Consider the following 22,203-nt stretch of genomic DNA (forward strand, 5'->3'; position numbering starts at 1 on the left):
GGGGGTCGGGGTCAGGGTCTGCAGGCTGCTGCGAGTGCCTGATCGAGGAGATGCTGGCATGTCTCCTGTTGTACAGCCTCTCACTGGTTCTTGTGTATGTAACAGATGCAGAATTAAACTGATGCTCATCAAAGGTCAAATCAGGGTCTGAATCCTTCCTGTCCTCCCTCTCTTGGACCCAGAGCCTCTATGTTGCTGGAGCTTGGCAATGTCATGGCGCACTGTTTGGAGCAGGTGGGGCTTGAACCCAGGGGCACCACAGTGGGAGTCTCCCTACATGATCCCTCCGAGGGTCAGGATATTATTCTGCGTGAAATGAGCAAGAGCTGGAATGCGGAGAAGTGAGGGGGTTGAAGGTGCCAGATGTGATGGACAGATTTATGACTTGCTCCGGCTATTTGTTGCACTGCACAATCAGAGTAGAAACCTTCTCGATCTGGTTTTGATTGGTGAAGCTGCTGTGTGTCTAATTGTTGCCCCTGTTCTGAGGAAGGGTCACTCGACCCGAAACGTTACCTGTGATTTCTCTCCACAGATGCTGTCAGACCTGCTGAGCATCTCCAGCAATTTCTGTTTTTGTTGCTGATGATGTAAAAGTGGTTAACGGCCTGAGTTTGGAACATGAACATAACCCAAGACACGTACCTGCTCAAGGCCAAAGAGAGGATTTCTGTTTGCAGACTTTGACTGCAGAGTGGAGAGGGGACAAAAGCTTCTGTACAACAAGGCTTCGTTCTTGACAGCAAAAAAAGATGGAGAGAGCATTGTAATCCTAGAGGTCTACAGCATGGAAACAGGTCCTTCTGCCCAACCTGTCCATGCCCCGCTCAGTTTTCACAATTTAAACTAGTCCCGTGTACCTGTCTTTGGTCCATATCCCTTCATACCTAGCCCATCCATGTCCCTGTCCAAATGCTTCTAAAAATGCCTTGTCAGCAGAAAGATCTCATTGACCTTTTTAATTTAAAAAGTCACCCTTCCAACTCAAAATAACTCGGTATGAAGCTGCTGTAACACTCGCGAGCAATGATATCTGTGGTTGATGTTTACATGTATTGCCTGTGCCTGTGGGTTTTTGTCTTCAGTGAATCAATCAGTTATAACATGGCTACAAATAACTGGCTAGCTGCTCCCTCTCTGCGATAAACCTCATTCTTCTAAATTCCAGCAAGTGCAAGCCCAGTTGATTCCAGTCTTTCCTCAAATGCCAGTCCTCCTCTCCCGGGAATCCATCTGGTGAACCCTCGCTGGACTCCCTAGTCAGTAAGAATCTGAGGGAGTCCAGCAAGATTTTCATGAACTTGGGAGAGGTGATGGAAAGGAATGGAATATGGTCACGGATCAGACCTGACTTTGCTCAATGATGTAGAAGGTCTGAGGGGCTGAATGGCCTTGCTGTGGACTGTTTTTGATTGAAGTGGCAGAGATTCTCATGTCAAAACGTTGATCCTCATGGACCTTTTTACGTTGCAGGATCCAGTATCTGTTCAAAAACAAGCCCTCTGATGGAATGTTGCCTCCAGATTCCTTCTACAGATCACTGTATCCCCAGATAATACAGGACATTGAGGTAAGAGGCAGCTGCTTTGTCATTGAGAAAACTGAGTTTTGTTGAAAGAAGGGGGTGTTTGCGTGTCACGGCACGGAAATGCAGCCAGTTAATTTCAGCAAGATCTCCCAAAGAGCTGATAGAGCAATGGCCAGACAACCCCTGCCGTTGCTTCTGGGATGAAACTGGGGAGAATTTTCCAGCGCTTCTCCAGGGGTTATCCACCTCCGACATGGCAGCATTCCCTCAGTACTGCACTGGCATTGTTCAACTCTTTGGAATGGAATTTGAAACCGCAGTCCTCAAACTCAGCAGGGAGAAGGTGACCCACAAACGTAGGGATGGGGTTTTTGCTGGGCTTGAGGAATGAGGGATGGTATTCTGCATCGTTCTACAGCAGGGTCATTGACGTCCCTTCTCCAGATCTCCGTCTCCATTTCCTGTCTTCACTCTCAAACGGCCAGTGTGTGAGGTGTTCAGCAGAAAGTAGTTCTGACAGTCGTGCAGGGGAAAGGAAGATAACAGACCATGGTAAGATAACAAAGTGTAGAGCTGGATGAACACAGCAGGCCAAGCAGCATCAGCATTTTCTGAAGAAGGGTCTAGGCCCAAAACGTCAGCATTTCTGCTCCTCTGATGCTGCTTTGCCTGCTGTGTTCATCCAGCTCTGCACCTTGTTATCTCAGATTCTCCAGCATCTGCAGTTCCTACTATCTCTAACAGACCATGGTGTTGTGCAAGCAGATGGGAGCAGTCAGGAATTGTCAGTGAAAGCAAAATACTGTGGCTGCTGCAAGCCTGCAGTAATGAAAAGCTACAGAATGGGAAGAGTAGCATGAGCAGAGAGAGCGAGAGGAAGAGCTCATGCTCCGAGTTATTGATGGTACGTCGGCAGTGGGTGGACATAGAACATAGAACAGTACAGTACAGCACAGGACAGGCCCTTCAGCCCACGAGGTTGTGCCGAACTTTTACCCTAATCCTAAGATCAATCTAACCTCCGCCCCTATCTTTTACTATCATCCATATGCCTATCTGATAGCCGTTTAAATGCCCCTAATGAGGCCGACTCCACTACCCTCTCCGGCAATGCATTCCACGGCCCTACCACTCTGAGTAAAGAACCTACCTCTGACATCTCCCCTATATCTACCTCCACGCACTTTAAAACCATGCCCCCTCATAATAACTACCTCCACCCTAGGAAAAAGTCTCTGGCTGTCCACTCTATCTATATCTCTGATCATTTTGTACACCTCTATCAAGTCATCTCTCATCCTTCGTCGTTCTAAAGAGAAAAGCCCTCGCTCTCTCAACCTTTCCTCGTAAGACCTTCCCTCCGTTCCAGGCAACATCCTGGTAAATCTCCTCTGCACCTTTTCCAACGCTTCCACATCTTTCCTGTAATGAGGCGACCAGAACTGGACACAATACTCCAGATGTGGCCGAACCAGGCTTTTGTATAGCTGGAGCATAACTTCACAGCGCTTGAATGCAATCCCTCTATTAATGAAAGCTAACACACCATATGCCTTCTTAACAACTCTATCGACCTGGTGGCAGCTTTCAGGGAACTGTGGACGTGAACCCCAAGATCCCTCTGCTCCTCCACACTGCCAAGAATCTTTCTGTTAACCCTGTATTCTGCTTTCAAGTTTGTCCTTCCAAAATGAATCATCTCACACTTTTCAGGGTTAAACTCCATCTGCCGCTTCTCAGCCCAGCTCTGCATCCTATCAGTGTCCCTTTGTAACCTAGAACAGCCCTCTGCACTATCCACAGCTCGACCCATCTTCGTATCGTCCGTGAACTTACTAATCCACCCTTCCACTCCAACATCCAAACCATTTACAAAAATCACATATAGAAGAGGACCCAGAACAGATCCTTGTGGTACACCACTCGTAACTGAGCACCATGTTGAATATTTTCCGTCCACTACCACCCTTGGTCTTCTAAGGGTCAGCCAAATCTGAATCCAATCTGCCACATTTCCCCCTATCCCATGCCTCCTTACCTTCTGCATGAGCCTACCCTGGGGAACCTTATCAAACGCCCAACTTTAATCCATGTATACCACATCCACTGCTCTACCTTCATCCACGTGTTTGGTCACCTCTTCAAAGAATTCAATAAGGTTTGTGAGGCATGATCTACCCCTCACAAATCCATGCTGACTATCACGAATCATGTGGATTGGGGATTTTAACCATTTTGAGTCGGGGGTAAAGGTTGGTGATGACTTTGAACAAGAGACAGGTCAGTGATGGGTTGGAGAGATTAAATAACACCAGCTGATTGCACAAGCTACCTGTGACCAGATAAAAGGCAAGTCTGTGTCTCCTTTCAGACCATTGAATCCAACTGGAGGTGTGGGCACCATGGTTTACAACGTATACACTGCCACAGCGAAACTAGCAAAGGTGTCTATTGTTTACAGTACGATGATGAAAAAATCATCAGTGGTCTACGAGACAACACTATCAAGGTACGTGCACCAGCCAGGGAATGGGGGAGCATTTACCGATGGTCTGAATGCAGTCAGTCACCAGTCTGGGCGAACTGAAGAGCCGCTGAAATAGGGAATTGGAAATGACACTGAACAGTAACCGCATGGTGATCTCTGATTGTTTCCTCCTCAGATTTGGGATAAGAACACACTGGAATGTAAGAATGTTCTGACAGGACACACTGGCTCTGTGCTGTGTCTACAATATGATGACAAAGTGATTATCACTGGTTCCTCAGACTCCACAGTCAGGTGTGTGCTGGTTTTTATTTGCAGAAGTTGGCTAAATGTGGCCCTTGGCGTTGCTGCTGTGTACAAACCACGTTGGGTGTAGAGAGACAACAAGGTGCAGGGCTGGATGAACACAGCAGGCCAAGCAGCATCATAGGAGCAGAGAGGCTGACGTTTCGGGCCTAGACCCTTCATCAGAAAAGGGGGAGGGGAAGGGGGTTTTGAAATAAATAGGGAGAGAGTGGGAGGCGGATAGAAGATGGATAGAGGAGAGGATAGGTGGAGAGGAAACAAACAGGTCAAAGAGGCGGGGATGGAGCCAGTAAAGGTGAGTGTAGGTAGGGAGTTAGGAAGGGGATACGTCAGTCCAGGGAGGACGGACAGGTCAAGGGGGCGGGATGAGATTGGTCGGTAGGAGATGGAGGTGCGGCTTGAGGTGGGAGGAGGGGATAGGTGGGAGGAAGAACAGGTTAGGGAGGCAGGGACGAGCTGGACTGGTTTTGGGATGCGGTAGGGGGAGGGGAGATTTTGAAACTTGTGAAATCCACATTGATACCATTGGGCTGCAGGGTTCCCAAGCAGAATATGAGTTGCTGTTCCTGCAACCTTCGGGTGGCATCGTTGTGGCACTGCAGGAGGCCCAGGATGGACATGTCGTCTGAGGAATGGGAGGGGGAGTTGAAATGGTTCGCGACTGGGAGGTGCAGTTGTTTGTTGCGAACCGAGCGTAGGTGTTCTGCAAAGCGGTCCCCGAGTCTCCGCTTGGTTTCCCCGATGTAGAGGAAGCCACACCGGGTACAGCGGATGCAGTATACCATATTGGCAGATGTGCAGGTGAACATCTGCTTGATGTGGAAAGTCTTCTTGGGGCCTGGGATGGGGGTGAGGGAGGAGGTATGGGGGCAGGTGTAGCACTTCCTGCGGTTGCAGGGAAAAGTGCCGGGTGTGGTGGAGCTGGAGGGGAGTGTGGAGAGAGGGAGTGACTGGCTGTCTCCCTGCTGAGTTTTGTTAAATTCCTTATTGTCAGGTTTTTGATGAACAGCCAAGTTGAGTTTAATGTGGGTGCTGGAGTTTGGCTCGTAGTCAGGTCAGTGGATGGTGGAGCAGGTTTACAGGGCTGGAGTAGTTTGTGATGTTCCTATTTCTTGGTGATATGCACTGTTTGACTGCAGTGAGGGTGCACTGTGTGACTGGCCAGAAGGTCACTCTGAACGCAGTGACTCATCCTTTCATAGTCAAGCTCCTCCAGGTGAAAGGGCCTGTGTTTCAACTACAGCAATACTGTTGTCTCTGTCCCTCTGTCCCCCTGTCCCCGTTAACCCCCAGCTCCTCTGCTTCTTCCCCCACCCCGAGCTGAACGCCTCTGGTTGACCATTGTTCGCTGTCTGTTGGGTTTGACCATTGCAGAGTGTGGGATGTTGGAACGGGTGAGATGTTAAACACACTGATCCATCACTGTGAAGCTGTGCTCCATCTCCGTTTCACCAATGGAATGATGGTCACCTGCTCCAAGGATCGATCGATCGCTGTGTGGGATATGAGCACGTCCACGGACATCACTTTACGCAGGGTCCTGGTCGGTCACAGAGCAGCCGTCAACGTTGTTGATTTCGATGATAAGTACATTGTATCGGCTTCAGGAGATCGGACGATCAAAGTAAGATCCATTTTGTTGTTCCTGTCTTTCGGGTGTGTCCATCTATCCTTTCCCGTTCTCTCCCAGATAGGTACCATTTCTTCAAACACGACGAGCTCATTCAGGCCCTCCAGCTTGGTCTGTTGCTCTTGGCTCAGTTAGACACCCCCCTCCATTTGCCTATCCTGGTTTGATTGCTGAGTATTGACAGTGTATGACCGGATGGCTGCCCGCTATCCAACTCTTGGCTCTGCCTTTGCCATCAGCACTTTTTTAGACCAGCACCTCCAGGCACTGACTGGGTGCGGGACCATCACAAATTCCCTGTCTCTGGCCCTCAGCTCCCAGTGTTGATCGCTCTGTTCCCCCAACGTTTTCTCACTGGGAAGAGTTCCAAGAATCCCTTGGAATCTGGAAAGTGGCACGTTTTGTGTCGTGCTACATTTGCCAAGCTCCCACGCTGGTTTTAGTCTGTGCCTGCCCACAAGGGGCTAAAGTGTGAATGGCCTGTGGCCTGAGTATGATGAAACAGAGAGTAAATTGTCAGAATGCATCCCGTTCTCCTGCACAGCCAGTTTATCCTGTGTGCAACGCAGTCACTGCCACTTGAGTGAAAGCCATGGACACCAAACTGCCAAAACCAGTGACAAGATACAAACCAGATTAACTCTTTGGCCGGTTTTGGGTCAGAGACAAATATTGGCTCAGGACACAGAGCAAACTGTCCATTCCTGTTTGAAACTTTTACGTTTCGACACCTTGTGTAAGATACCAATGATGACAGGGCAGAGTGCTCTTGTCAGCTCGGAATCAATGCTTAAGTTTGTGGGAACAGACTCCCCTGAATGACAGCCTGAGTTTACAAGGCAAGGCCATCATCCAGCTCTCTCTGTATCCACTCTGCACTCAGCAGTGAGATAAAACTGCAGCAGCTCTTACCCTTTTACCGTTGGCTGCTTTCTGTTGGTTCTTTCGTTTATCAGTACTATCCCAAGCTCAGTGCGAATGTTCCTTCTGATATTTCTCCTCACTTCAGATTCCCTCCTGATATTTGAAGAACTGCACACTTGCTGTTTGGGTTGTTGTAAACTGTTTTGGCAGCTTTTCTCGCTCTCTCGCACCTCTCACCTCTCGCACTCTCTCTCTGTCTCTCTAGGTGTGGAACACTGGTTCCTGTGAGTTTGTGCGAACGTTGAATGGCCATAAACGGGGCATTGCCTGCCTGCAGTACAGGGACAGACTCGTGGTCAGCGGTTCCTCTGATAACACAATCCGGTACGTCTTTCATAGCCTGTCACAGGTCTCGTTATCTGATCGCAAACTACAATCCCCACACCAGGTTACTGCTTCCTACCAGCCAAAGTGCAGAACCTCACATGTTCCCCCCCCCTGCCCAACGCCATGGTCTTGCTCATTCACGCAGCTTGTCCAACTTCTTGTGAAGCTGCTTTTAATCTTCCTCGCAACTGAAGTTTGTATCATCTGCAGATTTGGAAACATAACACTTGGTCCCCACCCCAAATCACTGAAATGGCTTGTAAACCCTGGGACCCCAAGTACTGATCCTTGTGGTACCCCACTAGCCATAGCCTGCCAACATGAGAATTACTCATTTATTCCTCCTTCCTGTTTTCTGTCTGTTGGTCAATTATTCATCTCTCTCTGTACATGACCTTCTATTCGATGAGCTTTAATTTTTCTAACTAGCCTGCTATGGAGGATTTTATCAAAAGCCTTCTGCATATCTCAGTATACTATATCCATCAGTCCTCCTTTATTGATATTGTTCATAACATCTTCAAAAAAGCTCCAACAAGTTGACGAAACACAATTTCCCATTCATACGTTCTTGCTCACTATACTCAATCAGATCACTATCAATCAGATGTATGCCATCTTTTTATAATAGATTCGAGCATTTATCCTACTCCTGGATGGCTGATGATCTCATTTTTCTCTCGTGTTTCCCTTGTGCTGTGCGGGGATCTGAATCCCTCTGACATGGAGGTGTCAGTGTGGCCTGCTGAACTGCGGTGTGATCTGGAAAGGAGTTGCGTGTTTCCTTGGTCACCTTCTCCCCCCCGCCCCCGAAAGCCCCAGCAATAAGGGCTTGCACTTACATAGCACCTTCAAAATCAAAGAAAGGTCTCCAGGTGCTCTGCAGCAGCATTATCAAACAAAATCTGACTGGGCCATCTTAAGGAGACACCAGGACAGACAATCAGCAGCTTAGACTTTGGGAGGTGGGTTTGAAGGAACATGTTTCAAGGGAGAGCTTTGCCTGTTCTAGTTGCTGACGTTTGGAATCCTTCCCCGGTCTGTGCAGGTTGTGGGACATCGAATGTGGAGCCTGTCTGAGGGTTCTCGAGGGTCATGAGGAACTCGTTCGATGTATTCGCTTTGACAACAAGCGAATCGTTAGTGGGGCCTACGATGGGTAAGCACCAAGTTTCACTCATTCACATCCTTTCGTGCGCTATCTTTCACATCCATGGGACGTTGGCAGAGCCTGACTCCAGTGAGGGAGGTTTTGAAATACTGTCACAGTTGTCCCATAATGATCAGATTTACCCCAGGGTGTGGTTATACCGTCAGGACATCTTGAAGAGAGCAAAGTGGATACAGGCCACAATTGGAGCAGATGTAATCTTTATCGAATGGTAGAACAGACAAGAAGGAGCTGTTCATATTTTCACTGACGGTCTCATGTTTGATAGCGCGACGCTCCCTCGGCGCTGACCCTCTGACAGCGTGGCCTTGTCAGCAGAGTGGGTTGAATTGGTGGTGAAGTGTTAGGGCTGCATGAGTGTTCCCACAACGCACCTGGGGAGCGATTGCCCTAATGGGTTGTAGAGCTATCATTTTAGAAATGTGTGAATACCTTTGGAAACAACCAAGTTTATCCATTTGCCTGACAGACTCCTATTTAGAATACAAATAATTCATGCTTAGTTTTGTCATTAACAGAAATGATTCTATTTGTTGCAAACAAACATATTCTCTAACAACTCACAAAAAAAGCTTATTAATTTACAATTGTGCAAAACAACTTGTATCTGTTTAAAAGTTCACATACACACATTCACAATTAAGACAGGCATAACCCCTGTTTAAGATGAATATTATGGATGGAAAAACTCCGATTCTGTCATTCAAGTCCAGATGAAGTGGAGAGTCTGTTGATTTTGGAATGTAATGAGCACAATGTTAGCTTCAAAGTGCTGGCTGATCATTGATTCTATTGATGCTTGGATGGACTTCGGGCTTTTTTTGTTAAAGATCTTTCTTTCGGGTCTCCTGTTTCTCTTTCTTTCTCGCTCACAGTTGGAGATGGAGAGATCTGCCTCTTGTTTGCAGGTATCCGAGTGTCGCAGCACGTCGTGCACACTCTCACTCTCGCATCTGTGACAAACTGCAGCTGAGCCAATCCCAAGGTTATCATTAGGCACTTTTCCCTTAACATCAAGTCTCCTGGTTCGACTCTCTCGTAAAGTGCTCCAGAAAGTAACACTGCCCTGTACAGCCAAAATGTACATTACATGATCCTCTTGGCCCTCCTGGTGCTTTTTTTTTTTAGCTGTACAGCAGCTTCCAACTTCCATTTTCCAGCGTGTAGTGTGTAAGGGAAAATATGTGGTCCCTTTATGGAATCTTATTGTCCAGCCACTTGCATTGATTATCTATGTTCCCCAGTCACATGGCCTGCACTTTTATGTGGGGAATACAGGCAAGTCTGACACTGTAGATGACGATGGCTGAGGAAGGTGAAAATCGCAAACTGTGAGATGACCTATGTCTTTGTGTTTAATGAATTCGTTTCTTGATCTGTTTTGTTTTACAGTAAAATTAAAGTTTGGGACCTTGTTGCTGCTTTGGATCCCCGTTCACCAGCTGGCACTCTCTGTCTGCGAACGTTGGTGGTAAGTCTCACTTCTGAGTGAATGCCAACTGTCCCTTCAGCAGATGATACTTTACCATGTTGGATCTGCTCTTTGCTGTCTGATCACACTGAACGTCCAAGAGGAAGCTTAAGGGTTTATCTCTGTCTGCAGTCCGAGTACTTGAAGTTCAGTTTAAGATTCAGCAAGCCATTAGAAACCTCAGTATGAAGTTTAACATCATTGTGAGGAAGGCAGACTTGCTGTAATGGTATCAGCCTTTTGTAACAGCACACCTTTGGTTTCCTTCACCATTGAAGAACGTACTCGCTTCGGAGCAACAACCTAGATAGACATCAGGAATAAAGACAGTTTTAATCTGCAAATTATTATGATTCCTGTAGAGACGGATAACATGTTAAAAAGCATCCAACACACAGAGAAATCTCGGAGATCATTGTATTTTTTTTAAAACTTCGATTGCAACAATATTTTTTCAAAGTAAAAGATAAAGGAGGTTTCAGCTAAGAAAGATAAATTTCTCTGTAAATAGTCAACACCACACCAAGTTACAAACACTCACATTATTTGCTGCTCAGTGTGGCAGTGTCTCCAATGTTTCCACATTGACCAGCATCTTGTCACCTCTCTCACTTCCCATCCAGTTTGGTTTTGAGTTGCATTGAACAGCAGCACTATCCCATGCTGCATACAGCACACGCCTGCAGAGCCTCTCACTCAGTTTCCAGCTGACCTGATGGTCCCCTGAGGACATTCACTCTCCCTCCCCCACCCACCCACTGGTCTGCTAGGCTCTGGCAGCCTTGAAACAGCATTGTCCTGTTGACAATGTCTTGTCCTTGCTGTCTTCTGTCTGTTCTTTTTTGCTGTATAACATAACAAATACACAGTCGGTTCTCAGAAACCTGCCTTTATTACCGGGATCTATTCAAAAATTGTGAAACAAATAACTGTTCTCCTGCAGAGAGAACCTTGCTGATTGTCTCTGAGGCTCTATCACAGACAGAAACAGTGGGATTCACCCTGTCTACATTCTCTGTCTCTGCACTTCCCAGTCCCTTTGACAACCCAGGATCACATGAGCATTGCTTGGAATGGAGTAATCTCATCATCAGAAGACATGTTCTTCCTCTCCCCAAGTCCTCCTCACTCCACTGGCGTATAAAAGGGACCCAGCCCAAAAGCAAGTTGCAGCCTTTTCCCAGCAAGAGTGACTGAACAAAATGAGCCTCTGGTTTGGAAAGATGTTGGGTGTGGCCTCTCTCATTCTGGGAGGGTCTGACAGACTGGATCTTGAGAGCTAACTCCCCTGTTTGGGAGCGTCGAGAATGGGAAGGCGGGTTCCAATCTCCTGACCAACCCCAGTCGCCTTTCACACTTGGAGAGAAATGTCTTCACTTTGAGGAATGTGAACCTTTTTAGATATTTCTCAAATGCATATGGTGAGTGCCAAGATGTGAGGATGTTCCGAGCTGTGTGGGAAAGGGTTTGGATTTGGAATGATGAGCATTTGGAAACGAAGTGGGATTCCTGTGTCGTATTAGTCCTGAGCTCCGGAATGAGGAAGCGGGTTTGAGGGCTGTCGCAGACCTGGCTTTCCAGCTTTATTCCAGCGAGTTAGCCTCGGCAGCAGAATGTGACGTCAGTGGTTTCTGGTCCATTCATGCGCCTTTCTTTTGTGTGTTCCCACAACAACAGGAGCATTCCGGGAGAGTTTTCCGGTTACAGTTTGATGAGTTCCAGATCGTGAGTAGTTCTCACGATGACACCATCCTGATCTGGGATTTTCTGAATGTGCCCTTGGAACAAGGTGACGGTACACAGCTAGCACCCCGCACGTACACCTATGTTTCTAGATAGGTGCAGCCTGCCCATCATCAGGATTGGTCACGGTAAGTAACGCCAGAGCTGACCATGCTGGGATCTCTGAAATTGTGGTCTCTGTCCTTTAGAGAAAGGGGGCTCTGGTTTCTTGATCTGAAGGAGGACAGTTAAAGTAACGAGCCCAACAGTTCAGTTGAAATCCAGCCATGAAGTGTTGCCTGTTAAAAAGGCAGACGGTGTCACCCAGGCAGTTGGATTGAGAACTGGGAGCTGTCTGGCTAACGTGGTTTACCCAAATGGTCAATCATTTAACTGGAGCACCTACAGAATCCTCCGTGCTTTTCTGATATCCTGTTCCATCCCTGGGTCGGTGTTTGGTGATTCCCAGAATCCGTAATCGTTACAAATCTTAGAAGAAAGCATGAGACAGGAGCAGGCCATTAAGCTTCACAATTCAGTCTCTCCACACCTGATCCTCGATCCTGCTTTCTCCCAATTCCCCTTCATGGCTTTCGAATCGAAAAGTTCAGAAGGATTCAAACCAAGGGTGCCGATCTTTTATTCGTCTGCTGTGTCTCAACAGTTCACTTCCCACATACTGGCAGTTTTATTTTAACATGTTTGTAGACTCTATGTCATTTGAGCTGTTTGTTATACTTATAAATGACCGAAATAAAAATCTAGATGGGAGGGTTAATAAGTTTGCAGATGATAAAAAGATTGGTAGAGTTGTGGATAGTGTAGAAGCTTGTCCAAGGATTCAGTGGGACGCAGATCAGTTGCCGATATGGGTGGAGAAATAGCAGATGGAGTTTAATCTGGGCAAGTGTAAGGTGTTGCACTTTAGGAGATCAAATGTTAAGGATAAGTATATGGTTAATGGCAAAACTCTGAACAACATTGGTGTGCAGAAGGATCTTGGCGCTTAATTCTATAGTTCCCTGAAAGTGGCCCCACCAGTAGATAGGGTGGTAAAGAAGGCGTGTGGCATGCTTCCTTTTATTGGTCGGGGAAGTCAGTACAAGAGTCAGGATGTCATGTTGCAACTTTATAAGATTTTGGTTAGGCCACAATTGGAGCATTGTGTTCAATTCTGGTCGCCACATTATAGGAACGATGTGGAGGCTTTGGAGAGGGTGCAGAAGAGGTTTACCAGGATACTGCCTGGATTAGAGAGTATGAGCTATAAGGAGAGGCTAGAAAAACTCGGGTTGTTTTCTCTGGAGCAGGGCAGGCTGAGGGGAGACTTGATAAAAGTCTATAAAATGATGAGATGCACAGATCGCATTGACAGTCAGAATCTTTTTCCCAGAATTGAAATGTCTAATACGAGACAGCATGCATTTAAGGTGAGAGGGAGAAAGTTCAAAGGAGACGTGAGGGGCAAGTTTTTTTTTTACACAGTGGTAGGAGTCTGGAAAGCACTGCCAGGGGTGGTGGTGGAGGCAGATACAATAGGGGCATTTAAGGGACTTTTAGACGAGCACATGAATATGCAAGGAATGGAGAGATTATGGACCAGTGGCAGGCAGAAGGGATTAGTTTCATTTGGAGTCATGTTCAGCACAACATTGTGGGCTGAAGGGCCTGTTCCTGTGCTGTACAGTTGTCTGTTCTATGAGACCACTCTTTAGGAAGTCTCACTCAGGCCAGTGCAAACTGAAGCTGTAACCTGGGTCCCAGTGGAAAACCAGCCCTTGGCAAATGGCCAAGCAGCTCGAAGGCCTGTCCTTTTAGACCCTCGCATCATCAACCAGCTCCCTTTGCCCTGATGGAATAAATTGTCCTTGTGTTTTAATCTCTCTCTCTCTTTCATTCTCCTTAGGATATCCAAAATAAAGCTTTCAGGCACTTAAAAAAAAAAAGAAACAAAATTGATCCTGAGCCACGTATTCATAAAATGAAGCAGTCATTCTGAAGGGGACTCATTTCAGGTGATGTGGGACAGCAAGTGGTGAGTGTCTGCTCAGTGGAGACTCACAGTGTTCCTGAGGAAGAGGAGAAATGAACCACTACACATCATTGCATCCATGGAAGATGTTTCGACTGGATCTCCACCTCCATGTCCAAGTAACACAACGCAGCCCCAGTTAATTTTGTAAATTTGTACGGACTGATCTCTTGAAGAACTTTCAAGACAAAGGAGAAAGTGAAAAGGGAACAGTGAGAAACGGTTCTGAAATTGGTGAGATCTTGTGTTGAAATGACCAAATCTGTACTGTTGCAGCCTCTTCTGTTTGTTTCTCCTCCTCAGTGTTAGAGTTGGAAGAAGCTCCCTGAGCCCCAGAAAGCAGAAGGGTCCAGGCTTTTAGATGGAGTTGGTCCTGGTGTCCCTGGAGGAAGCTGGTTGAATGAGGTCCTTTTATTTTTTGGGTATTTTTCAGGGGAATCGGAGAGGAGGTCCTGGACTGGGAGGGACGGTGAGATGAGTCAGGCTTGTTTTTCCGAGGTCATGTCCCACCTACTTCGCTGCTGTAAAGCCCGGTTTGAACCAGGCTGGCCTGTGATACCAAGACCCCGCAGTCTGTAAAGGAGCCTCACTTGTACATGAGGGAGACTTGCTTTCCCAGTGTTGCCCCTTTGTGGGGTGGGGGGGGGGGTCAACCCCAACCAACTTGTGCACTTCCCCAAACAGGAGAATGAACACTTTGGGTTTGGTTTGAGTCATTCCTCAGCTGTGTGACATGAAGAATCTGTCCCATGTTGCAACTTTGCAACTGAGAGTGAGATGCTGGGAATGTTCTCCCATTTCATGGTGGTTCCCAGGAAGATAACGGGCACGGTGAACGTGTAGTGAGAGGGACCACTCGCTGCACGGTAATGAGGAAATCAGGTTGTCATCCTTTGATCATCTCCAATTCTCCATCTCGTCAACAGACAAAGCAGCAACTAAAATAAACTCTGGGAACACATGTACACACACGTGCACACATATGCACGCATACATGCACATATATATACATACGTAGACACATGCACATGCACACACACACCCCTACAATTGGGACCAATTGGATGCACGGCGGGCTCTGTCCTTGATCAGTCCTGGGCCCATGTCAATCTGATGTGGCATTGCTCCCCCCTCCAAGCAGCACCAGATCCCCAAATGGATGCCACAGGTTGATGACAGAGCCAAGCTGGGCTGTGAGTCAGCCACAGAGATGTAAGACCCGATGACCTATTGCTTGTTTGGGAAACAGAGCTGTGTGCCAGGGTAGGGGAGTGCACAGAGTCCCGGCCAGCTGTACCCCTGTCCCAGTGAGGAAGTGACCGAATCCTCATGGCCCACATGGAGCAGGCAGGGTGTGTGCGATAGGAGGAAGAGCTCAGAGAAAAGGCAACAGTGCAGACGTGGATTCGGCATTACTGTAATCACCGTTCCTGATGTTATATAATTGTATGTCATCACCTTGCGACTGAGGGCAAGGTGATGTGTGGTGTCGCTAGAAGCCAATGTGCAATTGACAGTTCCTCTTGTACAGTTTGTGTATAGTACCTCGTGTTTAGTTTATTTTTAAAGGTCTCTTCTGTAAAACCTTGCTTTTAATCATTGATGAAATTCTTGGGCTTTGAGTGGACAAGCTTCAGTAGTGAGTGTCTCGTGACGGCAGGTCCGTGTTGCGGAGATATTTTTGGGCCGTGGGGAGGGGCTGGTCGTTTAAATGTGTTCCTTTATTTTTCCAGTGTGTTTGCTTGCTCCCCTTCTCCCCTGAATTCAGCACTATGGAAAGTTTCTGATCAAGGCCACTGTACCCACGCACCATGTCAGGGCATGCTGCTGTTATCAGTGTACCCAGACACTCTGGGTAATTATGCCACTTTGGAATTGTGGAGGATGTAGGATGGAACATCGGGGTGACCTGTACCCACACCTCACGTTCAGGGCGCGGGTACATTGCCAGGGCTGGGTGGTGATGAGGAGGAGGGAATTCCGTGTGGGAGAGGAGCCTGCAAGTGCACTGTGCATCCAACCCGGGGATCTGTCAGGAGTTTACTGCCGGCGACAGCTATCCGGTGCCCTTTGCTTTGGGAAATAGGGTGATGCCTGTCAGTCAAATATCCAGCGCTGACCCAGTCTCCCATGTGGGTCAGCTGTGGTCTGGTCCTTGGGGAGCCTGGATCCTAACGTTTTTGGGAAGGCTTCTCGTGGCGTGCTGAGGGAGAACAAAGCTGTTTGTCCAGTCCAGTTGGTCCCTGATTCCCTCATCAGGTCGTCAGTAGCTTCCCCCGGTTTCCCGATCACCATGTGAGCCGCAAACAGTTGGGCAATGCCAGGTTTCTCATCAGTGTCATTTCTCCACATTTCAGCTGCACTTAAGTCCAAGTTCCTCCTCCCACCAACCCCTCCTCCCCCACCCCCACCCCCTCCATCCCCACCTCCCCCTCCATTCCCAGGACTGCGACCCCTCCTCTTCCTGGGATACAGATGGCCCTGTGATCAGTTGGCTGTGGTCGCGATTTGTGCTATTTTTCTACATTTTCTTGTTTTAAGATATTGTTCTGTGGATTATTTATGTTGTCTTTTTACAAACAAAAGATGCATTCTTTTAAGCTATGCGGTTCGTGATTAAATTGCAGTTCGTCATTCTCCCAACGTGCAAAGATTTCAAATGTCAACGTTTTATTTTTGTGTTTTAAGCAACACCTTGAAGCTACAGCCAGCCAGTTCCCTGGGGCTGTGGGGCTGTGTGCCTGAGCGGGCCTCCGTGTCGAGCAGTAAGGGCTTCATTGCTGCCTGCTGAGTTTTGTGTCTCGTCCAGAGTTTGCAGCTTGTTTTCCACTCTTTAAGGTGTTCGCTTGTCAGGTTATCAGGCCCTGTGTTGTATTTCGCATTCCATTCAGACCATCAGCAGAGCAACAGGCTGTTCGCTCCATCTGGGCCCATGCTAGGGTCTCCTCTCACCCTTTTGACAGCTTCACGTATCCTCCGATTCCATTTCCCCCTCATGCCCCTTTCAGAGCCTTGGATATGATTTCTGTTCAGGCCCCCATGGGCTCACCACCTCCTGGATATATTGGGTTACCCCTGCCTCTCTGATCTCAGCCTGTCATCCCTGTCGCTCTCTCTCTCTCTCTCTCTCTCTCTCTCTCTCTCTCTCTCTCTCTCCATTTGTTCTGTCTGAACCCTTAGATAACGTCAGGTCTGGTCACCTCACAAGCCTCTGTTTCCTGGAGAACCCAGCTCCCACAATAACATGAAACATTTCACTGGAGCAGAATGTCACCTGCAGCTGAGGGAACAAGTTGCACTGCCCACACTCCCAAACCCTTGGCCTTTATTATTCCTCCCTCCCACTCCCACTCCCACGGCCATGGAGCTTGGATTTCTCATCTTGGCTGGAAGTAGGGAGCTGTGTCCATGGCTCCCCTTGGTTTTGGCCACTTGGTCTCTGCAGAAGATCACACATTTGAAACCAAAAGTTTCTCAAACGGTGTTCGGAAGCAGTTCAATGAGAAGGACCAAGCAGGACTTTGTATTTCCAGATGGTGCTACCTCAGTGAGTGAGTGAGTGCCGCTGGTAGGGTGAAAGAGGCAAAGGCAGTCTCATGTTGTGATAGGGTCAGGGTGACTGAAATGGTCACATCTCCCTGTTTGGTCACGAGAGAGTTTTTCAGCCAACTCTGTGATAACTTTGTTCTTTCACCTCCCCAACTGCAAGACCTTTAACAAATCTGTTCCTCCCAATCTCATTTCAAATCAGCAAAAGTAAATTTTCTCCTCTTGTCAGAAAATGGGCCAGTCAGTCCATCATGTGTGTGTGTGGCAGGAGGCTTCTTTCTCATGCAAGATCTATCTAATTCTCCTCATTCTTCAGACTTGTTCCTTAGAACTACCAATTTTTCCTTTGCAAAGTTTTATATCCAGCTCCTTTTTAGAATGATTTTTGCCCAATCTTTTGCTTGCAGTCAATTCCAGGTCATGACAGCACTTTATTTTCAGTTCCCCTTATCTTCCTTCTGCTTCTTCTGCCAATTGTCTTGCAAGTGAGCCCCCAGCCGGAGTTCCTTTCCTGCATTGGGAAAACATTTCCTTTGGCTGCAGTTGCTGTGCTCAACCTTTGCTCCCTCTGAACCCTCCAATAAATACACCCCTTGCTTCTCTGCTCAAAGGAGAATAATCACACCGTCTTCAGTGTCTCTATCTAACGGAAGTTCCCCCATCTCTGGAACCAATCCCAGAGAATTCCTTGTTTCTCCTCTAAAACCTTGATATGCAACGCTCTGAGGCGACGGGAGGGTCCCTGCATTTGTAAATGATGTGAGCCCCCCCCCCCACAGCCCACATAACCACCACCACCCCCCCTCAGCCCTGAAATATCGCTCTGCCCAGTTCAGCCAATGGCGTTTCTTTCTCATGAGGTGAAATAAGTTTGTGATTAATGGACAGTGCACAGAACAGCCACCAGGCCGTGTCTCATGTTGTGCTGGATGGCCTTTTTGTTAGTGTGTGACCAACCCAGTCTGTGAGACATGGTTTTTAGCTTGTTGAGGCTGAGAGCGGTGTGGATAAGTTGCGAGTAGACTCTCACTTGGAGATTGAAACCGATGGATGATGCCCACATCTGTAACCATTTATCGTCTCGGGGCAGGGCACGGGAAGGGGGTCTCAGCTGTGCTGTGCTCCGTTACATGGACAAGTTTTAACTTTTCTCCCTGGGGTGATTGGAAGTGTAGGAAGATAACATCCTGCAATTGCACCTAACAGCTTGCGCAATATTCCGCTGCCTCTCCTGCTCCACTGTGCAGGCTCTAGCTTCTCACAACGTCAGACGGTTCACAGGCTGAGATTTGGCCCAGACCCTGGCTTGTTGAAATTTGTGGTTTGGTCCTGTCCACTTGCATATTCATCCTTTGAAATATGCTCCCAATCCCCTTGGAAGTTCTGATGGGGTCTATATTCTGCAGCTGTTCAGCTCATGTAGACTAGATCAGCTGTATTGGACAGACAGTCTGTGATTTGGCTGTGTTTCTGGACCACACTGCCCTCCTGGTTACTTCCTAACCCTCCTGCCTGTGGCAATGGTTCCTCCTTTTACTGTGTCACAACCCTGCACCACCTTAATGGACGCTGTGAAACTGGGATTTCAAATTCCTACACAATCCAGAGCAGGTATTTATTTCCCCTGGAATTCACTTACTTTCAATGGAAGTGACATTTGAAAGGTTTTTTTTTTAAATTGAACTGGAGCTTGAATGGGTAAAGCTGCTTGTGAAACAGAGACGCACAGGATGCTGTGATGATGATGAATGAAAATAAATGAATTGAAAAACACTTGTCTCTGTTCTTGCTGGACATGCTGCAGGGGCAGAAGCCCATGTATTTTTTTTCTAGTTAGTTTAGGGGCTGTCAGTATTGATTGCTTTGACCAACGTTTCCTCCTGATCCTCCCTCCCTGCGAGAAAGTGGACCCCCACCTCTCTCTGAACCCTTGCAGCCTTTGGGGGTATTGTTTGAAATCGGGATGGTGTAGGACGGGGCGGGGAATTTGGTGATGGTGCACTCGCCTTTCCAGGAGGCGGGTGTACCAGGTGAGAAAGTGCTATCAGTGCAAGTTGCAGGGAGCTGTTGCATTGGACGGTTAAGAGAGAGTCCATTCAGCTGAACGCTACTCTTCCTCTGTGTTCGATTATCAGCGAACCATGCAATGAAATATCGCCACATTGTCAAAACAGGATCTTGAAAGTCACAGTGAGCTGACTTCACCACCCTCCTGGCTTTGTGTTTGACAGAAGGATGTTGGCCCAAGGACATTGTGGTGCTGAACAAATGCAGTGTGTCACCGGCCAGGATGGAATGTTTGTATTTCAGGGTGAGGTGGGAGCTCAATGTGCTGTTCCTAAAACAGTGCAGATGAGAATGTGTGGTGGGGGGATGGTGTATGATCCGTAAGTTTGCAGCTGATATGAAGATTGACAGTGAGGAAGAAGGTCTCAGGAGTAGCAGAGAAGGGGATTGGACAGAGCAGAGGCAGATGGAATTCAACTCTGATAAATGTGAGGTGATGCTCTTTGCAAGAAGAAACAAGGGAAGGGAGTGCTCGATGAATGGCAGGACACTCGGAAGCTCAGAGGAGCAGAGGGAATCTGGCAGTGATTGTCCACAGATTCCTGAAGGTAGCAGGGCAGGTGAGTAGGGTGCTTGCGAGAGGAGGGAGGCCATGCTGGAGCTGTACAGGATTTAGGCCGGGTCACACCACTGTAGGAAAGATGTGATCGCAGTGGAGATTCACCAGGATGCTGCTGTTTAGCTGTGGAGAGAGGCTGCCGAAGAATCGTGGCATTTCCACAGGAGGGAAAGAGGCAATTCGGCCCATCAATTCTGTACTGACCTTTTGAAGAGTGTCCCACTTCGACCCATCACTCTAAACCCACCCTACCTCAGTAACCCCACATTTCCCACCTAACCTACACATCCCTGGACACTAGGGGCAATTTCCCATGGCTAATCCACCTCGTCCGCACATCTTTGGACAGTGGGAAGAAACTGACGCAGACACATAGATAATGCTGCCCAAGTTCAGTTTGTTTGGAGCAGTGTAGGTTGAGTAGGAACTTGACAGAGGTATATAAAATTATGAGGGGTGTGGACAGAAAGCCGCTGTTCCCCTTAGTTGAAGGGTGAATGATGAATGGGCATCTTTTTAAAGCGAGGAGGTTTAGAGGGAATTTGAGTAAAGACTTTCTCATTCAGAGGGTGCGTGGCAGTGCACTGCCTGGGAGGGTCATTGAGGCAGGAATCCTCAAAGCATTTCAAAGGTACCTGGCTGAGCCCTCAAAGCGCCCGAACGTTCAAGGCGATGGGCTTTGTGCAAGACAATTGGAGTGGTGTAGGTAGTCCTCAACTGTTGGCTGTACAGGTTCGAATGCGTCACATAGCCTCTTTGTCCTCTCTGATTGTATGGTTTCCCTGTTAGAGAAGGACTAGGTGTGATATTGCATTTGATTGCACGAACCGCAGTGGGATGTTTTGTGATCTTGGCTCATTTATTAACATTGGCCAGGAGACCGGGGAGAAGTCCCTGCTTGTTCCACAGTGCATTCGAATCATTCAGGTACATGACTGAGAGAAGACAGGGCACGGGTTTAAAATCTCACCTGAAAAAAGGAACTTCTGAATGTTGCAGAAGTCAGATAGTTACACCAGCCTGCTCTCACTCAGGAGTCTGAACTGTTGTGTCAACTTTCATAAAGCATTTGCTTCTGTGCCTTTCCTTCAGAGCTCAGTCATGAACAAATCCAAATAGCCAGGCAAGTGATTCAGTATTTAAAAGTAACGCCTAGTGCATGAGAACAAGATAGTCAAATGTGATAGTGCCAGATACCCAACGAAATCCGATATCAGAGAGTATCTGATTCCTGCAGGAAATACCCTGTGACCAAGAAAGATGCACGAGAAGCGGCAGGAGCCCCGTTTCGTCGAGCAAGGAGCAGGGTGCAGGAGTACGCATTTCAGCTCTTCAAGCTGCACCACCACTAAACGTGATCATGGCTGATCTTATCCAGGCCTCAACTCCACTCTCCTGCCTGCCCTCCATAGCCCTTTATCCTGCTTTCCATCAGAAACACATCTCCTGCTTAGAGTCATTGAGATGTACAGCACGGAAACAGACCCTTCAGTCCAACTGGTCCATGCTGACCAGATATCCTAAATTAATCTAGTCCCATTTGGCCCATATCCCTCTGAACCCTGCCTATTCATGTACCCATCCAGATGCCTTTTAAATGTTGTAATTGTACCAGCCTCCACCACTTCCTCTGGCAGCTCATTCCATACACTCACCACCCTCTGTGTGAAAAAGTTGCCCCTTGGGTCCCTTTTAAATCTTTCCCCCCTCTCACCTTAAACCTATGTCCCTCCAGTTTTTGGACTCCCCCTTCCCTGGGGAAAAGACTTTGCCTATTCACCTTATCCATGCCTCTCGTGATTTTATAAACCTCTATAAGGTCACCCTCAGCCTCTGATGTTTCAGGGAAAATAGCCCCAGGCTATTCAGCCTCTCCCTTTAGCTCATACCCTCCAACCCTGGCAACATCCTTGTAAATTTTTTCTGAACCCTTTCAAGTTTAACATCCTTCCTACAGCAGTGTGACCAGAATTGAAAGCAGTATTCCAAAAGTGGCCGAACTAATTTCCTGTACAGCCACAACATGACCTCGCAACTCCTATACTCAATGCACTGACCAGTAAAGGCAAGTATACCAAACGCCTTCTTCACTATCCTGTCTCCCTGTGACTCCACTTTCAAGGAACTATGAATCTGTGCTCCAAGGTCTCTATTCAGCAACAGTCCCCAGGACCTTACCATGAAGGGGTATAAGTCCTGCCCTGATTTGCCTTTCCAAAATGCAGCACTTCACATATATCTAAATTAAACTCCACCTGCCACTGCTCGGCCCATTGGCTCATCTGATTAAGTCCCATTGTACTCTTAGGTAATCCTCTTTGCTGTTCTTGACATCATCAATTCTGCTGTCATCTGCAAACTTCCTCCTACTTTCACATTGAAATCATCTGCATAAATGACGAATATATGCTGCCCCTGCGTTCCTACTA

The 22,203-nt window shown here is 47.6% G+C and overlaps 1 protein-coding gene across 3 annotated transcripts in view; it reads left to right on the forward strand.

Annotated features, from left to right (window-relative positions):
* Positions 1-18,921, forward strand: part of LOC109920037 (beta-TrCP) — a 31,197-nt gene extending 12,276 nt beyond the window's left edge. For all 3 annotated transcript variants that reach the window (XM_048618596.1, XM_048618594.1, XM_048618595.1), the window contains 9 exons: positions 1,474-1,570; positions 3,900-4,037; positions 4,192-4,310; positions 5,697-5,946; positions 7,082-7,200; positions 8,252-8,362; positions 9,767-9,845; positions 11,523-11,716; positions 13,474-18,921. In XM_048618596.1, coding sequence (XP_048474553.1) covers positions 1,474-1,570; positions 3,900-4,037; positions 4,192-4,310; positions 5,697-5,946; positions 7,082-7,200; positions 8,252-8,362; positions 9,767-9,845; positions 11,523-11,684 — 1,075 coding nt within the window. In that variant the 3' untranslated portion in view covers positions 11,685-11,716; positions 13,474-18,921. The remainder of the gene's footprint in view (positions 1-1,473; positions 1,571-3,899; positions 4,038-4,191; positions 4,311-5,696; positions 5,947-7,081; positions 7,201-8,251; positions 8,363-9,766; positions 9,846-11,522; positions 11,717-13,473) is intronic.
* Positions 18,922-22,203: the final 3,282 nt, after the last annotated feature.

Source organism: Rhincodon typus, chromosome 40 (genome assembly GCF_021869965.1).
Source record: "Rhincodon typus isolate 14 chromosome 40, sRhiTyp1.1, whole genome shotgun sequence".
In the NCBI taxonomy this organism is placed as follows: domain Eukaryota; kingdom Metazoa; phylum Chordata; class Chondrichthyes; order Orectolobiformes; family Rhincodontidae; genus Rhincodon; species Rhincodon typus.